The sequence below is a fragment of the Hibiscus syriacus genome, unplaced genomic scaffold, assembly GCF_006381635.1.
Source record: "Hibiscus syriacus cultivar Baekdansim isolate YM2019G1 unplaced genomic scaffold, ASM638163v2 tig00110474_pilon, whole genome shotgun sequence".
NCBI lineage: Eukaryota > Viridiplantae > Streptophyta > Magnoliopsida > Malvales > Malvaceae > Hibiscus > Hibiscus syriacus.
The window spans coordinates 1334584-1356826 of record NW_024062753.1 but is presented as its reverse complement, the minus strand read 5'-3'; the positions used below and the strand labels follow the sequence as shown (position 1 = coordinate 1356826).

At 34.1% G+C, this 22243-nt stretch overlaps 3 protein-coding genes and 1 pseudogene across 3 annotated transcripts; 1 reads left to right on the top strand and 3 right to left on the bottom strand.

Moving 5' to 3' along the window:
* Nucleotides 1-286: 286 nt before the first annotated feature.
* On the top strand, nucleotides 287-13259 carry LOC120128075 (RNA-binding protein 39-like). Its single transcript, XM_039145859.1, has 15 exons — nucleotides 287-446; nucleotides 761-1318; nucleotides 8673-8753; nucleotides 8854-8910; nucleotides 9560-9615; nucleotides 9819-10044; nucleotides 10893-10976; nucleotides 11211-11285; nucleotides 11565-11651; nucleotides 11973-12037; nucleotides 12113-12359; nucleotides 12428-12516; nucleotides 12742-12856; nucleotides 12944-13081; nucleotides 13114-13259. Exons 5-14 carry the CDS (start codon nucleotides 9581-9583, stop codon nucleotides 12986-12988), a joined length of 1068 nt encoding a protein of 355 aa, XP_039001790.1. The 5' UTR covers nucleotides 287-446; nucleotides 761-1318; nucleotides 8673-8753; nucleotides 8854-8910; nucleotides 9560-9580; the 3' UTR covers nucleotides 12989-13081; nucleotides 13114-13259.
* A 1583-nt stretch (nucleotides 13260-14842) lies between these two features.
* Nucleotides 14843-15547, bottom strand: LOC120128078. The gene has a single exon (XM_039145861.1). The coding sequence runs from the start codon at nucleotides 15462-15464 to the stop codon at nucleotides 15030-15032; it is 435 nt and encodes a 144-aa protein (XP_039001792.1). The 5' UTR covers nucleotides 15465-15547; the 3' UTR covers nucleotides 14843-15029.
* Nucleotides 15548-17197: 1650 nt separating this feature from the next.
* LOC120128076 lies at nucleotides 17198-18226 on the bottom strand (annotated as a pseudogene).
* A 3292-nt stretch (nucleotides 18227-21518) lies between these two features.
* On the bottom strand, nucleotides 21519-22105 carry LOC120128077 (SKP1-like protein 1B). Its single transcript, XM_039145860.1, has 2 exons — nucleotides 21799-22105; nucleotides 21519-21706 (listed from the first exon to the last, which is right to left on the bottom strand). The coding sequence occupies exons 1-2, from the start codon at nucleotides 22087-22089 to the stop codon at nucleotides 21533-21535; spliced, it is 465 nt and encodes a 154-aa protein (XP_039001791.1). The 5' UTR covers nucleotides 22090-22105; the 3' UTR covers nucleotides 21519-21532.
* Nucleotides 22106-22243: the final 138 nt, after the last annotated feature.

Sequence of the window (22243 nt, the reverse complement as noted above, 5' to 3'; positions counted from 1 at the left end):
TCTTTAATCCAATAATTTAAATATAAGTAAAATAAAAAAAATTACATTGCATAAGTAAATTATAACTCATATAATAATAACTAATATATAATAATTATAATATTATTAAACGATAATATAGATATATAATAAAAATGATTTTTTGGCATATATGATATTTTATTCAAAAACTAAACTCAGCTGAGTTAACCTAAACGATCTAAAATATTTTAAAATTTATGGCCAAACCGAATCCATCTCGGCCTATGAACAGGCAACCTCTTTCTCGTTAACCCAAATCCATGAATAACTAAGCTTATATTTATATACGCGAAACCAAAAAAGCACCCGCCTGTTTTACTGCAGTCAGCCCTAGTATTGGATTTGGCGCTACATTGCAACTCTTGATAAATCTCCAGCCACACCTTCTCGCGTTGAATAATTTGAATTGGCTTTCTTCTCCAGAGGTAATTTCACGAGTTCTGTTTTCACTATCATTGCGTTTCTCACTGCTTAATTACGACAAACGAGAAAGTAAATCTTGAATTTAAAGTAAATCTTGAATTTAAATTTTGTTTGACTTATTGTTGATTTTACAATTTATTATTATTTTTCTTCACTCACTGTCTGTCAAATAAAACTGAGCATTAATTGCAAATAAGAGCAGGTTTTTGGTTAATCCAGTGAAACTAGTGTTGTTTATTTGTTTGATTAAAATTATTTTTTCTTTTTCGTATATGTGATGAGCTTGGTTATTGAGTTTTTTTTACGCCAATTGCAGATCAGAAGTGACTGAATATGGATTTTGATGAATATGAGTATTTAGAAAAAGCAGTTGAGAATCTTGAGCCTCAAAAGTCGAAAAATGAAGATGGAAATGACAGCTTTAATGCTGTCAAATCGGAGAGAAGTCGGAATAGGAGTTCTAAGCATAAGAGGGAGGAGCGAGCTGATGATTCTGATGATTATAATCATCTTTCCAAGCACTCAAAGTCAAAAGAGGATTCATGGCAAGATCATGACAGGCACAAGGAACGAGGCTTATCTCACAGACAGTCACAGTCTAGAGACGGGAGAAGGATAGGCACCAAAGTAGTCGAGAACACAGAGCCAAGGACCCCAAGGATAGGGAAGAGAGAAATGGGAGGGAAAGAGAGAAGGAACGTTTTAGGAAAGACCGTGATCGTGAAAGTGAGAGGGACGGACAAAGGGAAAGGGAGAGAGAGCGGTCAAGGAGAAGCAGGAGTCGATCAGAAAGAGAACCAGACAAGAGTCATGACAGAGAGTTTAGAGAAAGAGAAAAGGAAAGGGAGCCAAGGGAACAAGACAGAGAAAGCAGGTACCCCTGCATATTTTTGTCACTTTCATTTGTTTAACTTTTGGCTTCTTTGTGCATGCCTTACTTGTCATATTTGCCTTGAGGATTACTTTGATGCATAGTTGCTATTATTAATTTGAGGCAGTGATATCATGCCAGTAATTTTTTCAACATGCACTTTTCCTATTTATTTGCAAGTCTATACAGTATTTATGATTGTTATTGTGATATTTCTCATGTAATTCTGATTTGGATTCTTTTTTAGATTGTGTTTATTCCTAGAGTTGTATATTCTGCGATATGATCTTGTTAGTGATGTGAATTTTAAAGAAATGATTTCTTAGTTCATTTTCTGCAATCTCTGTTGTTCTAGTGACCAAATTCAATGTAGATATTTTCTCCATGTTCTTGTCTTCAGTTTCTCAAAGCTTTCTTAAGGTTGACATTGCTATATGTCAAACCCATTCAACATGGCTCCGCGTTTCACATGTAACCACATAGAAGATCAAGATGATCAACTTTTTCTCTGCCATAGCTAGGCTTTATCAATTATTTCTTCCAAGTGTAATTCTTGCTTGCTTTACAGGTTCTATATGGCTACCTAATTACTTCTTGTTCCTCCTGCTCTTAAGTTTCATATGGTTCTATTTATTTAGTCTTCCAAATTCTGATATTGAACATTAGATCTGGGAACTCGCGTATGTTCTAGAGCTATCTTTAGATGATCTTCTTGGCAATTGGGCCAGGCACTGGATCTCAGGTCATGGGATTTAAGTACTATTGCTACACTATATTTGTAAGCTTGCTTTGCAAGAATGGAGTTTTTTTTTTATAAGATTTGAAGGCCTCATTAAAAACCACCTTCTTAATTAATGGAGTTTATGTGTAAACTCCTTAATCAGCGGAAGACGGAAAAGGGTGCCTTATAACTTTATTAAATAAAGTAGGAATTACAACCTAGAGGAAGAAAACCCAATAACCCTTACAAGTAATCACTCGAAAAACAAAATACATAAAATTCAGCCTATACCCGCTTTTGCTAAGGCATCAGCCTCCATATTAGCTGTCCTTGTAACCCATCTAACAATTCCCCCACAAAACCTAAGTTTTACAACTATATCTTTAGCAATAAAAGCATACACAGTTGGACAAGAATCAGCTTTAATAATCCAGTCCACAATTACCCTGCTGTCACTCTCAACAATCAAACGAAATTTTTTCCACCCTTGGATAGATGCAACGAAAACAAGTCCCCTTTAAATAGCTTTAAGTTCCTTCAATGTTGGAGGACCCGGACCCTCTGACTCCTGAAAAGTTCCTAATATTGCACCAAGATGATCCCTTAAAATGCCTCCCAACCCGCTTTTCTTCCAATCACTACTAGTGGCAGCATCCACATTCAATTTAATGAAGCCTATAGGAGGAGGACACCAGGGAAAAATAGAAGACTTTAGGAACTTGTAGGACGAATGAGAATCCCCTATTGAAGGGTCCGAAATCAACGAGTCTTTAGGAATAGAGATATCCTTATACTTAGCTAGGAACCAAGATGCAAGCCTGACTCTTGCTAAAAAGAATAATTCAATCTGGTCCAACTTCCCCCTTTCAAAAACAATAAAATTCCTGGTTTTCCAAATGGTCCAAATAACAACCCCAGGAATGAATGACCATATAGCAGAATTTGGCTTCAACTCTTCCCAGCCTAATAGAAAAGTTTTAGCATCTTCATGAAGAACAGAACTAAAACTCCACAATTGTAAAAATTTATTCCATAATGCCCACACAACTGAACAAGAAAAGAATAAATGCGAGGAAGACTCATCAACCTTTTTACAAAGAGGACATAAAACATCATCAATTCCTTGAACTCCTCTTATTGCCAATTCTGTTTTAACATCAAGCTTTTGCTGCACAATTTACCACAATAATGTTTCAACTTGTGGTGGTAGTAATCCTCTCCAAACAACCTTCATCTAGAATTAAACCTCTTCGGAACCAGTAACACACTTCTTAACACAAGAACTGACTGTAAACATACCATCCCCACTGCCTTTCTAAATTAAGCCATCACTGGATTCAGTAGTCAGAGAAACAAGAGAAATAGTGCTCATCAAGTTACACCATTGTTCCATCTCGCAATCATTTAAATTTCTTCTAACTTGAACATCCCAAATCCAGCCCGATGGATGAAAATCTCCAAACTCACATAGCTTTCATGATTTATTAGTAGCAATCAAAAACAATCTTGGAAAAATTACCTGTAGCGGATAATCTGTTACCCAAACATCCTGCCAAAATTGAATGTGCTTACCATTGCCAACTTGAAAGCTACATAAGGAACAAAAATTAGAACCAAATGGATCTTGCTTGAAATAATTATTAACCACTGCTCTCCACTGCCAAGAAATACAAGCTGGAAGATTACTGTCAAACAATAACCTAGAGGAATTGAAACTGTATTTAGAACAAATAAATCTTCTCCAAACCGAATTTCTCTCGTTTGCAAATCTCCAGGACCATTTCCCTAGCAAAGCTCTGTTCATGAAATTCAGATTACGTACTCCCAACCCTCCCTCATTCTTAGGTTTACAAACTTCATCCCATTTAACCCAGTGAATTTCCTTTTTACCATTCCCACCTCCCCATATAAAATTAGTCATAATAGAATTGAGAGCCTTCAGGATTGAAGCTGGAACCTTAAACATTGACAAAAAATAAGTGGCCAGTGAGCATAAGACAGATTTAATCAAAACCATTCTTCCAGCTAGTGATAAAGTCGCTGCCTTCCAACCTGCCAATTTTGAGTGAAAATTCTGCACCACCGGTTCCCAAATAACTGAGGAATTCTTTATTGCACCTAGAGGGAGACCTAGATAATTAGAGGAAAAACTACCCACTGCACAACCAATGGAATCTGCCCAAGTTTGAACCTCCTCTAGAGATATGTTTACTCCAAACAGTCTGTTCTTCTTGAGGTTTAGTTGCAGCCCTGACATAACCTCAAACACTCTAAGCACTCTCTTCACATTCATTATCTGCATCTTCGAAGTCCCACAAAAAATGATTACATCAACTGCAAATTGTAAATGTGTAAGATTGAAAGACCCTTTATTAGGATTAGTAAATTCAACAATTCCCCTACTAGATTAAATAATAAGGGAGAGAGTGAATAACCCTGTCTTAGCCCCTTTGCCATTGAAAACTCCTCCGTTGGAACCCCATTAACCAACACCGAAATCGAAGTTGTAGTAACACATCTCCTAATCCAACTAATCCAAGTAGAGCCGAATCCCATTTTTTCCATTACCTTAAACAAAATAGGCCAATCAACAATATCGTAAACCTTCTTGAAATCAACTTTCAAAACACAACCCTTTAGCCCTTTCTTTCTCCAATAATCTATACCCTCGTTTGCAATTAGAGAGCAATCCAAAATCTGTCGACCGGGTATGAAAGCAAATTGAGTCGGGCTTATGATATCTCCTTTACAACTTCTAAGCCTCCTTGAAAGACACTTGGTTAAAATTTTGTAAACTCCTCCCACTAAGCTTATGGGTCTAAAATCGTCAAGGCTCCCATTATTAGACCCTTTAGGAATAAGGGTGATAAACGTATGGTTAATACCATGCTCCCATTCTATCCCCAAAGAGAATTTGTGAAAAAAATCCATAATGTTATCCTTTAGCACAGGCCAAAACCTTTTGAAGAAATCCAAATTCAATCCGTCCGGTCCCGGAGCTTTGTTACTATCACAAGACTTTAGAGTCTCCCACACTTCCTCCTCGAAAAAAACCTTCTCTAAAAGACTACTTTGTTCGAAAGAGATTTTAGGGAAATTCAACCCTATATCTTCAACCTCCAGTGTAGACCTCTCATTGAAAATTTTAAAAAAGTGATCTTTTACAGCAGTTTTAATAACATCTGGGTCTCTTGTAAAATTCCCATTCACCTTTAAAACAATAAATGCATTTTGTTTTCTCCTCACCGATGCACAAGTATGAAAGTATCTTGTGTTTCGATCTCCATCATTCACCCACTTTTGTCTAGAATTTTGATGCCAAATATGCTCCTCAATTCTATGAAGTCTCCACAGTTCTCTTCTACATGCATTTAACTCATCAACAATCTCCTGAATCGAACTGCCATGCCTTTGCTGTGCTACCACCTCAAGCTTTTGAATTTTATTTTCTAAATCAGAAATTGCAGTCCCCGGAAACTTGTTCTTCTTCCATGCCCACTGTTTGATGGCTAATTTAGAGTTCTTCAAAATACCAAGAATTCCTAATTTTCTCTTGCGCTTCTTACAACCTGTAATTGTTTGACAAACCATTTCCTGGAAACCATCTTCCTCCATCACATAATTGTATAGTCTAAAAGGCTTGTTTCCCCAATTAACACCTCCGTTTTGTAACAATACAACATTGTGATCTGAGATGGGCTTAAGAATAAGTGACTGAATAATCTCAGGAAAAGAAGCCAAGAATTGTCCATTCACCAAGAATCTGTCCAATCTAACAAAAGTGGGATCATCTTGGTTATTACTCCAAGTAAATCATTCCCCCTCCATAGGCAGATTAATTAATCCTACCGACTGAATAAAATGAGAGAAAATCCTCATTGAGACTCTATTCTGAGCTCTACCCATCTTCTCATCTTCACACAAGTAAACATTGAAATCTCCTCCAACACAAACCGGCAGATTCTGTCCCGAAATGAATTGACTAAGTTCTTCAAAGAAGCTTTCTTTTTCCTCCTCCACAGAAGGACCATACACATTAATGAGGACGCTTCTGAACTGATTAAATATGAATTTTCCTGTAACCGCAATTAATCTTCTGTTTATGCAATGATCTTCCCTCTCAAACACTTCATCATCCCAGCAACATAATAACCCCCCTGAAGAACCAATAGCTGGCGATTCAACAACCCCTTGAAAACCATTTAACCCGTTTCTTCTTAGAAAAGACCTTTGTATCTTCTCTGCTTTGGTTTCTTGAAGCCAAAGAAAAGAAGGATGAGAGTTTGCAACTAATCTCTGCACCGCTCTTTGTTTTTCCTTTTACCCAAACCCCTTATATTCCATGTAATTATGGCTAAGTTTTCCTTCATGATTAGTAACTGAACAATCCCCAAAACCCCAATATGACTCTCAATTAGCCATATTACAACCTTTCTCTAAGTTAATTATTTTTTCCAAAAAAGCTTCCTTCCCCTGCTTGAAGGAAACCCCCAAAATTTGACTAACTTGCCATGTAGCGACTGCTTCGTCTAAGAGGTTAGAAAAGACTGAAGAAGCTGCTGTAGAAATACTGACTTGATCTATAGCTTATCTAAACAATAATCTTTTAACTCTTCTACTGGTCAATCGGGAATTGGATAGAAAAGGTTGTTTATCCAAATCACATCCTACAGACTCTCCATCTAAACCTCCACCACCAGATTCCAGGACTGAATTTGGAATCTCACAATCTAGTAAATTAAGCCCTACTGTATTAGAAGTCTGCTGAACATATGAGCAAAACTGATCCTTAACCATCTTTGAATTTGAAACAACCTCGTTAACAATATTTCCATTCTGATTATTCCCATGCCAGTAATTCCTCTCCCTACTTCTGTAAACTCTACTATAACATGGCATTCTCCTCTTCTCTAAAGGCACACTCTTGGAGGAATGCGAGCTTCTGTGCACTGTTAACGAACGACCTCTGGAATGATCTTTTAATAACTCTGAATTAGAAACTAACATCAATGACTTAGTTTTTTTAGCTCACTGTCTTCACTGCCAAATGAATCAGAATTCTTACTGGACCCTTTTAACTGTTTCATATCACTGCTCTCCTCTGCTATTCTTCTATTTTTAACCAGTTTACCAAACTTGTTAATTGTGTAAGCTGGCCCAGAAGGAATTAATTTATAAAAATCCAGTCCAGGCAGCTCAAATCATCCGGTTGGGCCTGTGATCCATTAGTCGAAATATTTGAATTCCTTACACCCAAACCTGCAAACTCTCCTCCTCTGTTATTCCCAACGTTCTGTAAACCTGAAAAACTTTTTCTAATACTCTTCCCATGTTTGGTAAATCTTGGAGAATGTGTTTCCCCATCAGTTTCTGCTGAGCCAGAAAAAACTCCCTTCTCTATCCAAAAGTCAACTTTTTGTCTGCATTTCTCTGCTGATTTGACTGGACTTTCCTCAAATTCTGACATATCCCTATCTTCCTCGTCCTCATACCTCAGCTCACCACAATTTTCTCCAACTACTCCGACCACCGGAGAAATTTTGAAAAAAGGCTTTGAATCATCATAAACCGATCCAATCTTGATATTAACTCTGAACGATCTCCCATAGGATCCAAGAATAATAAATTCTGGCACATCAAACGGGCTAACAACTCTCATAAGAATCCTCGCAGAAGTGAGATCTTCCCTGTTCTTGGTGGAGTCATGAATTTCCACCATATTTCCCCATCTCCCAGCTATTCGTTCTAAGAAGGATTCGTTCCAGCATAACAGAGGAATCCCGAATATCTCAACCTGGCAAAAAGCCATAGGAACTCCATCCTCATTCAGTAAAGGAGTCAATCTTTCAAACCACAAGCTTATCACATCTTTCTTCTTTGTCCATGCTTCCATCATATCTTCGTGGGATTTGAAAGAGATAACGCAGGAATTCCTGGCATATCCCCAGCCAACAATCTGAACTTCATAACCTTCATCATCAAAGAACTCCTTAACTGAGTTAAAATCCAAGGAAAGAGATATTGGAGGTTTAGGCCTGAGTGGTGATATCATGTTATGATTTCCATTATCCTCCGACTTTTAAAAAAAAGGCTGCTAATCATATTTCTTCTGTTGCAGAAATGCTATTGAGGGTGTGATGGGCTTTGATTAACTTTGCAGTTCATCTTCATGTTCAGTGGGATACTAGATTGGCCATATTTTTTTCTTTTTACAGTATATAATCATTAAAATATTGTCTTGAAGTTTTAGGTTTTAGGTAACCAGAGTGCTTTCTTTTATTATCTCATGTTTGATTTCACTGCTATGGAGTTGATGCTTGATTTCCCTATATAGACTTGAGGTCTTATGTTGACTTTGTTTAGTTCCCTGCAGGACCATGTAACAGGGGTTTGGCATTTTTATGCATGTTGGAGAGAATTTGATGCAGGATTTTGCACTTCTCTTTTTTGTATTTTTTTGGGCAGTGATTGCATGAAGCATACATTTGAGAGATCTCTTCACTTTCCAGAAGCAAATTTTGTTTTCTAATTTTCTTGCACCCCCACCCTCTCTTAATATTTTATACTTTTGAGCTGTTCAAATTTAAATTATTTTTTAAATAATATAAAAGGCTGTTTTCCCCCCTCTTTTCACAGGAGATATAGAAACAAAAGGAAGATGTGGCAGAGCCTGAGGTTGATCCAGAAAGAGATCAGAGAACTGTCTTTGCTTATCAGGTTAAGATGCATATATAATGTTTGTTCTATTCTGTTTTTGCACGTCTCATGTTTTTCCTCACGAGTGCTGGTGTAAAAATTTGTAAACTATTTTTGACAGATATCCTTGAAGGCTAATGAAAGAGACGTTTATGAATTCTTCACTAGAGCTGGCAAGGTGAGGTCTACTTTTATTTCATGGTTCCACCTCAAGTTTTCTTCTATACAGGTTACATTAGGCAAAAACTCACATAGTTCTTAAAAGTAATCTGCATTATGCTTAAGATCTTATTTGTTTATGTGATAGAACTCATTTTTATTTAGTTACCATTTTATTCTTGCATTAGGGATTTGTTAGTAATTGTGATTTTTTTTTTTTGATAAGAATGTTAGTAATTGTAATCATTATGAAGAACGTATAAATTAATGTAATTTACCAAAACGGTGTGCTGGAGTTCTCTACTGTAATTAGTTTCCAAGGGACTGGATTCATATGCTTTAGTTGTCATAAAATTTAAGCATTCTAATTTGCTTTTGATCCTTTATTTAATCTGGTTTTAAACACTTCAGTGTGTGTTTCTAATTGAAACTTGAAATTACTTTTAAGTTATAGAATGACTTGTTTATTTTGTTTTAAACAAAAAGATGCCTACTACAATGTATAATGTATTACTTGGATTCTTTTAACTGTATATAAAAATCATAACGGATGCAGGCAAATAAAGATCAATATGCAGCCTTTCTTTTGGTTTTGTCTTTGATGGGTGGTGTTGTTTTCTTTCTTACGTTTTTTTTTGGTCCTGATACTTATTAATCACAATTTTCAGGTGCGAGATGTTCGCCTCATAATGGATCGAAATTCAAGACGTTCTAGGGGGGTTGGGTGAGTACTAAAACTCAATGACTATAACTTGCTTTTCTCGGGTGTTATTTGGTTGTTTTTTGCAGGTGAACTTAAAACAACATGCAAAATTTTGTTAAATTTGTAAATTCATTTTTGATGAAGTGGTGTGGGGTGGTTTTGTTATTATGCCTTCATATTTCTATCTGAGTTATTATGGATCTTTATTTAATTTCTTTGTGCAGGTACATTGAGTTCTATGATGTAATGTCAGTCCCCATGGCAATAGCCCTCTCTGGACAGCCTCTTCTTGGTCAACCAGTGATGGTGAAACCGTCTGAAGCTGAGAAGAATCTTGTTCAGTCAACTACATCTGTGGCAGCCGGACAGACTGGTCCATACGCAGCTGGGGGTAGAAGGTTGTATGTTGGTAACCTACATTTCAACATCACGGAAGATCAACTTCGTCAGGTAAGATTGTAGGGACTGATAAACATTCTATGTTTGAATCGGGTCTTGATTATTGGATTTGAATGTTAACTTTTAATCACTCGGTCTTGGATTATAACCGGAAAGCTTTATTATGGAGTCAAGTAGCATCTAAACTGATATTAGAAGAGTTGAATTAAATTTTTAGGGAGGGAAACATCCAAAGATATGAGAGCACAAAACCTAGACATTGCATTCACGATTTCACGTGTCTTTGAACTTCTAATTCATGTGGTGCATTAGATGCCTTGCAATAACATGCAGACTTCAAAAGATTTTGTTCAATAGCTTTGGAAAACAGACTCATAAATATGGTAGTCTTGGCTACAAAATTGACTTGGAGAGAAACTCCCACCACAATGAGACTTCATATAAACTGAACTACTGCCTCTGTTCTTGTATCTTTACCAAGCTGTTCTTTACAATTTTGCCGGTAACAATAATTTGCTCTTCAACTCAAAGTTTTCTCCTTTTCTAATGAGATAATGCGGATTCCATTTTTTATACCAGTTTAACTAAATACTAAAATCATTCACTGGGATTTGAGTAATCAGATATTTTAGTAAGCAATATGAAATAAGCTCTTAAATGTGCTTTTGTTACTTGATTTTTTCATTTAATATTTGCTAGTCCACTTACCCTGGAGATATTTTTAGTATATGGTTGCTCTTAGTCATCTTTTACAATGATTATACATCCCTCATTCTCCTCTCTCTCTCTCTCTCTCTCTCTGTGATTCTCATAATTGGGACATTATCTCTTTATCATATTTCCTTGAGAGCCTTGTACTTTGTTTGGATCCATATCTCTTATTTGTTTAAAATGCTCAGGTTTTCGAATCTTTTGGTTCTGTGGAGTTGGTCCAGTTGCCTCTTGATGAAACCGGTCATTCTAAAGGTTTTGGTTTTGTCCAGGTAATACTTAGTGATGCAACTTGAGAAATTATTGGGATTTTTCTTTAGCAAATCCTTGACCCATATTCTATAGAATCTTTTGCTTTGACATTACATAATTATGTTTTTGCTCTATATTGATAAACTATAATTAACTATTTGTAATCAAACAGGCTTTTTTGGGTATGATACTGTAATTATTCTTGACAGCAGGGATTCTGTTTTGAAAGGATAATGAAATAATTGTTTGTGCAGTTTGCCCGTCTGGAAGATGCAAAGAATGCACTGAATTTGAATGGACAGCTGGAGATTGGGGGTCAAGTAATCAAGGTAATCATGGGTATTGATGTCTTAGTTTTGTATGAGCATATGCATATATTTGTTGATATATGATTTTAGGTTCCTACTGCATTTGAATCTTTAACTACTGAAGTGAATTATCTATAAGTCTACAAACATGTAACCTTCTATACTCTTTTGTCACCAACTTTTCTTTTAGCTGCTGATCTATAGACTATACATCTATCAATTTTCTAGCCACCAGGCAACCTTAACAAAGACGGCTTATATATACATGTATATTATATATTTCTTTTTCCATATGTTTAGGTATCAACTGTTACCGATCAAAGTGCATTGCAAGATGTTGGGACAACTGCAGCTGATCTTGATGATGATGATGGTGCTGGTGGCTTTGTAAGTGTTATACTCCCATTTTCTGTTACTGACCCAAAATTGCGTTATCCTTCTAAAAGTGGTAACATTTTGATAAAAAAATGATTTTTGTTGTTTGACATTGCATTTGAACTCATGACATCATGCTTAGGCCATCAGCAACTGACTATTTTCCCCAAAGGATAGCCAACAAATGAGTAGTTTCATAGAATATGTCCTTGTGGCTGTTTCACATGTCTTTTGTTTTGCTAGCTTTATCAATATTTGATGAATTTGGTTAGTTTCAGCATGCACAATTTTTGACTTTTTAGTAAGCTCACAAAACATTCTTATGAATTTCAGTCTTTGAATTCATCATCTCGAGCACTTCTTATGGCAAAGCTGGATCGCAGTGGCACCGCATCAAGTTTTCCTCTGAATCTTGTAGTGGTTTAATTTATATGTTTTCTTGTTGAAACTGCATTTCCCTCTATTATTTGCAGTATTACTGGCTCGGTAGGCATCCCTGTTAATAATATCACTGGCCTTACTGCTTCAACAGCACCAATTATTGGAGTTGCACCGTTGTTGCCATCCCTTGTTCCTCCTACTATACAGGCCTCTACTTCTACAATTTCTGGACTTCCAGGTGGCCTACAACTCCCTACTAATGGCATCCCTACTATTGACACAATCGGAAGTCCAAGCGAATGCCTATTGTTAAAGAATATGTTTGATCCAACTCTGGAGGTATGTGCCTGCACCCAAATTTTTAGTGGTTTTTTTTCGTGTCTAACCATATTGTATTCTTTCGGCAGATGGAACCTGATTTTGATCTGGATATCAAAGAAGATGTTCAGGAAGAATGTACTAAATTTGGGAAAGTGAAGCATATACATGTAGACAGGTAAAATGTGGATCAGACTCAGTTTGAGTGTCAGAATATGAATATATATCCAAAAAAAACCTGGTTTGATTTTTTTTATATGTTTTCATATATTTGGAGGATCATGCCTTCTTTAACTTATGTTTCTAGAAAAAATTAATTGTACCCGTTAACATAGCTTTTATTCTCTATATCTCCTTTTTTTTTATGACTGTCGTCATGCGACTCATTGATTTGCTTCAACAGGGAAAGTGCTGGTTTTGTCTACTTACGATTTGAGGATGCACAAGGTGCTATCAATGCTCAACGGAACCTACATGGTAGATGGTTTGCTGGAAAAATGATCACCGCAACATTCCTGGTTAAAACCATTTCTTTATTTTATCTTGTATTTTTAAGTTTTTCTCTTCTTTTTTGTATTTTTAAAATAAAAATGTGCGGCTTACAGGTGCCACAAACTTACGAATCAAAGTTTCCAGAAAGCAACAGATAGTTGGATGATGTTTCCAGAAAGAGGTTTAAATCCCCGCATGAACTACAAATCCCTTGGAACTCGTTTGGTAAGGGAAATTTAAGCATATATATTTGGACTTAGATGCAGTATCCCTACTAAGTTCATTTTCCCATGTTTGATATACCCATTTGAAGAAGGTAGGAACCACTTTTTGGTACAACTAGGAATAGTTGTGATGACAATGGAATACTTGTAAGACCTTTCTTTTGTGTGTTTAATATAAAGATTATCATGTCTTATTTTCTAACAACTTAATTTCTTATGGTAATTTTGATTCTGTGGCAAAAAAAAAAAAGAATCTGGGGCACTGCTACTTGGAAAATGGGAAGTTAGATATTCATTTTCGATTGGTAGCATGCCATCTTAATTAGTTACTGTAATGTGGTACTTTACACCCCTGAGATGTCAAAGAGGTATAAATGTTTTAGGCATCCACACATTCATCTTATTGGTTGGATTGGATTCAGATGAACAATAGATTCCATTGTATGTTCATACACTTCAACCCTACGTGTTAAACTTATAGTCTTGATAACAAGACTAAATTACATGTTTAGTACCTAAATTATTATTTTTTTGTGTTTTGCTTAAATTTTATTTAATTTTTTAAATCATACATTATGTTTAATTTAGGTTTTATTTTTGGTACCGTCGTTAAAAAAGTGATGATGTGTTACCATAAGGTAATGTGACATTATCATTGAAAAAATTATCATATCAATAATTCTATTAATTTTTAGCTTAATGAAAAAAATAAGTGTTCAAATTACACCCTAAGTTAACTTTAGATGTCTAAAGAATTTTTTGTTAAAAATGTGTTTATTGCTTCTCCATTACACTTTTAGATGTCTAATGTTTTTTGTCATACTTTTAAGTGTCTATAAAGTAATGGTCATTAAAAAATTTGTTAAGTGATACGTGTCATGTTTTCACTTAACACAAAATTAAGTGTCTAAATTATACCTCAAGTTAACTTTAGGTGTCTAATTTTTTTCCGTTAAGAACAAGTGTTTTATCTTTAGATTATTATATGAGTTTAATATTTGTTTGAGGTTTGATTAGTGTTTTATTTTGTTGGTCAAATTTTGAATGAATCTAAAATTTTATTATTGTGCGCACCTATTTAATGTTATGATCCATTTAACATGATTTTATGACGGTAAATTTTAAGTGAATCATGAATCGAGTATTATTGTTTGATTTAAGTAAGTAAATTTAGCTGAGGTTAGATTCATGGAAGAAAAAAATTTCAAGATGATTATCATAATTTACGTAGAAATAATAGATTTCAATTAGTTTAACTAACTTAATTATAGGTTTGTTAAAAATTATTTATTTATTATACTAAAAAAATATATTAAGTAGAATATCGTTATAAACATATTAGATAAATTATGATAAAATATTATATAAAATAGTGACGTAATCTGATATAATAATAATTTCAATCTTTAAAAAGTAATAAAACTCATCAATTTAAAAGTAATATGACATAATTTAATAAATTAAATATTTATATTTAAATTTTTTATTATTTAACTCAAATAAAATATTAAATGTTAATCAATAACTAATTGATCTAATATGATAAAACATTAAATTTTGTAGGCACTTAAAATTAATTTAGGGTATAGTTTTAATACTTATTTTTGCACCAAACCTTAACTTTTTAAGGTTCAAATATCCAATTGATATCTAAATTTAACATTAGATAATATTTTGAGGGGGAAAAAGTTTAGATGCCAAAGAATGTAGCAGATGTTAGAACAAATGAACAATCCGCAACAACAATTTTTGTAGCAGATCATCGAACAATCCTAGTTTGCATCTCATTTTATCAACAACAGTAATATATCTAAATCGACCATCTAAGTACATTATTATTGCAGAATCGTTGTCCCATTTCCAGTTTAAATACAAAAAGTGTAGCTCTCGACAACCATCACTCTTCTTCTCCAAAAGAACCATTCAAATGGAATATAGATAATTTCAAAAAGAAAAAGGAATTCATACAGTATTCTTAAATCTTAATGATCCTCCTCCGAGCCAAAAACCTAGCAATGGGAGGCGTGAGCGCGACGGTGATCGGAACACGAACAGGGAACAACGCCTTGTTACAAATCACAGCCAATGCAAGGGCTCCGCCAGTGGAAGCAGCAAGCTCAGCCGTCCGATTCCTTTGCTTCTCCTCGACCGCCACCACCCTTGATTCCTCCATCGGTTCTTCCATCAAAAACCCATCTGATTGTGGAGACGGGTTTTGGTTCTTTTGGTCGTTCGAGAAGTCCGGGAGATGTAACTTGTCGAACAACGATTCGACGTCGACGTTGTTCTTGATTGCCACGTAAAGGCCGGTTATGGAAGCGGCAGAAACTGAGAAGTGGACGCCAAGTGCCACTTTCCCGTATTTCTTGACGAACTCTTTGAATCGGCTTCCACTGAAAGCAGCAGCCATTTCTTGAAGCTTTGTGGTTGATGCGTTTAGGGTTTTAGGGTTTAGCCAAATCAAGTGTTGAGTGCGCGAATTTCACTTGGGAGCTTCGGCTTCGCCCACGGGGCCTTTGGCTTTAAGTTACTAGTTTTTAGCTATGGAGATTGGAGAACATTGGGCCTACTTGCTAGGCTTTATGCTTTCCTTAGAGAATCCACTTTATCTCATCTAATGTGCCTAAGAAACTTGCCCTTTTGTTCAGTATACCCTGGACCACGTTTTGTTCGAGGAAAAAATTATTATTAAGGGAATAATTTTTTCAAATTACATTCTCATGTTTGATTTATGAAAATATCATTATTAGATAATAATTTATAACTAATAGTAGCAGTTTTAGGTTAAAATAGTGGGAATGCACCCCTAAAATAATGTATTATTTTTACATGAATCATTCTCAATTTTATTCTTGTTTTACTCAAAAGTACAAATATAATAACATATAAAAAGTTTGATTTAGTAAAATATTAATAAATTTGAGTAGTTAAAATTATTTTATATTTTAATGTTTAATATATTAATTATTTATAATTTTATGAGGTGAAAAATAACATTATTGTAAAATATGTAATTATTTAAAATAATATTTAACTTTGAGTTGTTGAAAAATATATCTTATACATTGAAAAATAATAGTTTTGTCCACTCGATACTATAATTTTATTTTTTTCTTCATATTATATTATATTTTATATTAAATAAATATGATAGTTATGAAAATTATTTAAAAATATAAGTTTAATATATTAATTATATTAATTGTATGCTCAATGTATTTTTTTTCAAAAATTAGATAATGTAACAATTACAATATTTCTGTGAATTTTCATTCAAATTTATAATTTAATATTAAAGTTTAGCATGTTGGAAAAAATATATATCACACGGATAATTTAGTAAAATATGTATCCAAGTAATCTTATACTCCTCTAATCAAATATTATAATCTTACATTCCTGCTAAACAAATCAAATAAGATAATACAATATTCTCGAAGCAATGTTACAATCTAATAATTTAATTCCCAAAAATAATCTTACACTCCGTGAATTAAACTGCCCTTAAATTATTTTTACTAACCTATGTTTAAGGATTTTCTTTCAATTCCAACTATCGTTATTTTTGTTACTTGTGAAGAATGAATACCTTTCATCGTAGAATTCTTTAATTATTAATCTTCTAATCAATTAAATAATATATGTATTGTTTCGATTTTAAAATCTTTCATCCCAATCCACCTTCTATTTTAGGAGAAAAAAATTAGTTTTAGCTTTTTTACAATTTAATTCTGATTTGAGAAAAAGTGAATTTAAAATTAAAATTTAGTTTGAAATTAATAAGAATTTATCTAATAAATACGAAGTTCAATTCACAGTCCAGAAATTAGTGTCACTTGAAAGTTGAATTATTTAATTTTTATACATACCTCTTATATTATAATTACTTTTAATATAAATATAACGTTCTAATATTAAGTTGAGTGGTTAATAAAGAAGAATCCAATTAAGCTTAGTGGGTGATAAAGTTAAAGGAATCCCAATTAGATGAAAAGGTAAAGCACTTGAAATAATTAATAATATCAGTGGCATAGAAAGAAAATTATAAATTATAAACGAAGGGAGGTTTGAATCCATATCATAGTAACCATCCATACTCTTAATACAAACACAAGAGATCGCAAATAAACATGAATTAAGATAGTATGGTTTTGGATGTTTAATTGCTGCGGAAAGATCCCAATGACTTGATAGCCGCAGCTCTGAGGATGTACTGATGGTATGCCGACGCTGCAAGAGCTCCCACAAATGGCCCAACCCAGAAAATCCACTGTTCATCAACCACACTAACTTCACAAATAAATAAACAAACACAGTAATTTGGTTTAAAAAGAAGGCAACTTACATGGTCATCCCAGGCCTTGTCACTGTTGTAAATAACAGCAGCGCCGAAGCTTCTAGCAGGATTGATACCAGTACCAGTGATGGGGATGGTAGCCAAGTGAACCATGAACACCGCGAATCCTATAGGTAGGGGAGCCAGCACGGGGACGTGTGAGTCGCGGGCGCTTCTTTTAGGGTCAGTGGCTGAGAAAACAGTGTAAACAAGCACGAATGTCCCAATAATCTCAGCTCCCAAAGCGGTCCCTTTGCTGTAACCAGTAGCCTCTGTGTTAGCACCGCCACCGAGGGAGTTGTACTCACTCTTCATGAACGCCTTCACCAGCCCAACACCACATATAGCACCCAAGCACTGAGCAACCATGTAAGCCACAGCCCCTATCAAAGACACCCTACGAGCCAAAAACAACCCAAATGTCACCGCTGGGTTGATGTGACCACCTGTAATGTAATTGTAAACCCAAAATCAAACAACTCCATATTCCTTTTTTCACATTTAAAAGTGTCTGTATTGTTTTTACCTGAGATACCGGCAGTGCAGTAAACGAGAATAAGGATCATGCCACCGAAAGCCCACGCAATGCCCTAGAGACCAACACCATCACATGCATCGTGTTGTTTTTTGTGGCCGATTAAGGTGGCAACGGTGACGTAGAGGAAAAGGAGGGTGGCGGTGAACTCGGCGATGAGGGCTCTGTGAAAAGACCAGAGTTTGATCTCAGCCATGTCGATGAGTGGTGCCGTTGGAGGATCCACATAGTCCTTTCGGCTCTGCCCTTCTTCGCTCACTTCCTTGGACATTTCTTTCTTCAATAATGGCAAAACAGTATTGTTGGTGTGGAGTGCTGTGTTTTGTGTCCTTTTTATAAACTGGGCAGCTATGTGGTGAATTTATGGATAAGGAAACGCTCCTTCTGGAACTAACTCCTACCACATTAATCAACCACTCTGTTCTTGTCATAATACCAAATTAACAACCAGTTTATGAGAAAATCAATTGAGTTTAATTCAGTCAATATGTTGTTGATACAATATACAAGAGCATATAAGGTTCAAGTCTCCAACATTCTTAAATGTTAACATCTTTCGATTTAAGGATAATGAAGGATTTAGACCTAATATAAATATTATAAAATATTATTTCTTTTCGAGGTACAAATTATTAAAAAATTAAATACATATGAATATATAATGAGACTTTAACTTTGTTTTTTAAAATTCACAAATTTCAACTTTATCATTAAGTTAAAACATTATTATATAATTAAAATGAAATATATATATAATTAAAGTTAATAAATTATATTATATAATTTAAGAAATTTCAAGTGTAAATTTATTTGTAATTATTTAAACATAAATAGGCACAAGTGTCAAACATGGTTTCATTCCGTGTCTTTTTCCTTGTACTTTAAGATAAAAGCAGCGGCTACTCCTCACGTTAACTTTAAAATTAAGTAACTGGAAACTTTATTATCGGATTGGAATGACAAATGACAAATGACAAACAAATAAAATAATAACAAAGTACGTAATAGCCAAAATGGCAGAGAAATCCGCAAAATACACAATGTGTTTGCAAATTTTATTTATTTATTTTTCATCAGATTTGGATATATATCCAGTAGTTATGTGTCATTCAAGTTAGGTCCTTAAATAGATAACATATTTCTTTTAGTGTTGTCTTTTCATTTTTCATCCATATATATGGTTCAAATTTCATTAAACATCTTATCATTTGATCTTTTCTTCGTTGTTGTTTTTTCTAGGAAGACTAAGCACACACCTTATCACGAAAAACTTCAAACACAGCCTTAGTTAGTGACTTAGTTAGAACATCAACAAGCTGATGACTTGCAGGGACATAGTTCACACGAAACTGGTTAACAACAACTTTTTCTCGGACAAAATAAACAATCAAATCAACATATTTAGTGTGAGCATGGTGCATAAGATTAGCACTTAGAGTAATAACACTCGTATTATCAAACCAGACGACCGGTGCTTCTCGTTGGAACACTTAGAGTAATAACATGTTTAGAATTTTTTTTTGTCATTGATCTTTTCTTTAATGATATAATGTCATGTTATTTTCAACACCAATTTAGTTTTTATTAAAATAAATTAATTATTTGCAAATCAATTTTTATTATCATTTATAAATCAATTCTTGTACGTACATGTCTAACCTTTCAATTTGAAATTTACAAACCTATTTATATATAATGATTTATAAATAAGGGTGAAATTTCCATAACGAATATATTAGATATTGATTCTCTGCATTATCAACAAAACTCATTATTTCTTTTTCTCAATGAGATTTTCCATTTCCTTTTCACATCACAAATCACAATCGAAAATTGCGTATTATTGTTTTGTAAGGTTAATTCATGTAATAAATTAAAGTTTAACAATGTAATATAATGCAAAATCCTACCACCTTCACTCTTTGTGGACAACATACCTATAAATTTCTCTATAAATTCTAATCGATATATCTTCCACGTTACTGTGAGATCTTCAAACCTCCAGCTAACTCTTTTCTAAATGGTATATCAAAAAAAAATGATTTAAAGTAACTAGGAGGATTTGTTCAAGTGGTAAATACTTTGATATTGCTGAAATATATACTTTTTTATTTTTCAAAAAATTAAAAATAAAATTATAATAATAGTTTACAATCGTAAATGTAAATTAAATTAAATGCATATATAATTAAGATATTTTTTTTATCATTATTGACATGAAATTAGTCATTTAAGTCATATAAGAATTATACAAGGAAATTGTTAAAAATACATCAAAAAAAACTCGAACAAAATAAAGATGTGAATAGATTTGTCTGCATCAGCAAACGAACCACAATAGGTGATCAAGCTATTGAAAGATCACCAATAATCGCAAATCAGAGTCGAGCGTCGTGATAAATTATCTTTGAACACAAATTGCATATCCAAATTCATCCAAGGATCCAAAGCAAGACAAATCAATTGTATAACAAATAAGTTTCATCTTAATTAGTCGATGTGATGTGAAATCCAACCCTAAAAAAATAAACAAAAAAGAACGGCCAAACCACCAATAGAGAATATCAAAGACGTGTAAAAAATGTATAGAAAAAACGTGTCAAAGACATAAAAAATTCTATCATGAAGACATAGTTATTAAAAATAAGGATGCGATATAAAAAATAAAGAATACCGATAATCAATGACCAACGCTAAAATCAATACCGCGAACAAAACTAAAGAGAAAGGCATGACAAGAACACATCCACGCCATTCAAATAAACGCCACCATGGAGACGGACATCACGAGCTCCCTTTCTCAAACAATAATTTTTGGGTTATTAGTTATCGACTTAGTTCTAGATGAATCTAAGATTTGAATTTTGGTAAAAATTATTTTTAATAAATAAAATATAAGAAATTAAGATAGACCGTGCATGAATGGAACAACATTCATAAAGTAAAGGTTGCTCCACTATATAATATCTATAGAACTTGTATTAAGTTTTGTCAAATAATTTATAGTCTTATTTCACTCACACAACATATGAAGTCCAATTTCTTAATCACAATTTATAGTACTCATTCTCCACCCAAACTTGTCGTAACCAATGAACGTGTAAACCATCAAAGATTATCCATACCGTAGAATGTAGGACAAATCAAGAACTAATATCATGAATAAGTTCATCTGACCTTACATGGTCACATACTAAATCACCCATTGCAGCAGTCTCAACAAATATATGAAATATTTCATCAACATTAAACTTAACAAAATTATTTAATGGACACTATCAATTAAATTCTTTTATTGACATCTTAGATGAGAGTCGTTCAAAGTATAAGCGATGAAGATATTAATTATGCTCTATTAATGAAAGATGTCACTGTACTTTATATCGACTATCCATTCCCATGAAGCACAAAATTTTTATGTGGTTAGAATGTCGATTAGATATTATCTCGTTAATATCCTGGTCAGGGCCATACAAAGTAAAAGAGGCGAAGACATTGGCCTCAAACCTAAAATCTTATAAAAAGCCTAATGGTAGACCCTCCTAATCGACATATTCCTATCGTATTTCAACTGTTCGATTTGGACAGTTAAAACCCTAAACCCTTCTCAAACAAAAGCCCAGGCGTCATCTTTCTTTATCGCTTCATATTCCTCAGGAGTGAAATCGTTCTTGATATTGAAGGTTGTTCGAATCTCTTCGGGTGACTTTCCCATGATCATATCTGCCACTTTCTGGCATGTCAAATCCAGCAAGCTCGTTATATTCAAGAAGTTGGAAGCCTGCGAATCAAATAATAATCATTAAAATTTTCAAAAGGGCAAAATACAGTTGCAGAATCGACTTGATAAAAACAAGAAAAAAAGAAACTAACCGTAATGAGGTCATAGAGGGTGTTTTGATCAACATCGACAAAATCAGAATCCCAAGTTTTAAGTTTCTCAAGAGCATCCGAGTTATTTTCCCCATCCACATGCATCTTGCAATACTCGAGGATCTTGCATAATATCTTGCCGGTGACGTTAGGGAGAGGGATTTCTTGGTTGGCGTAACCGTCTTCGATCATGTTTTTGATCATCAGCGACTGAAGTACCACAGCTTCTTCCACTTCAAAACTCTCTCCATCCCAACTCTTCAATGTTACCTTCTTGGAAGTTGACGCCATTACTGAATGCAAAAACTAGGATCCAAAGAGAGAAGGAGATTCTATACTTAAGCCGACTATAATTGTAGGGAAGAAGAGAGGTGTGTCTGATATTTATGGAGGGATTTTCTTTACGGAAAAAATATTATAAAAAAGGCTTATTATTTTATTTGGA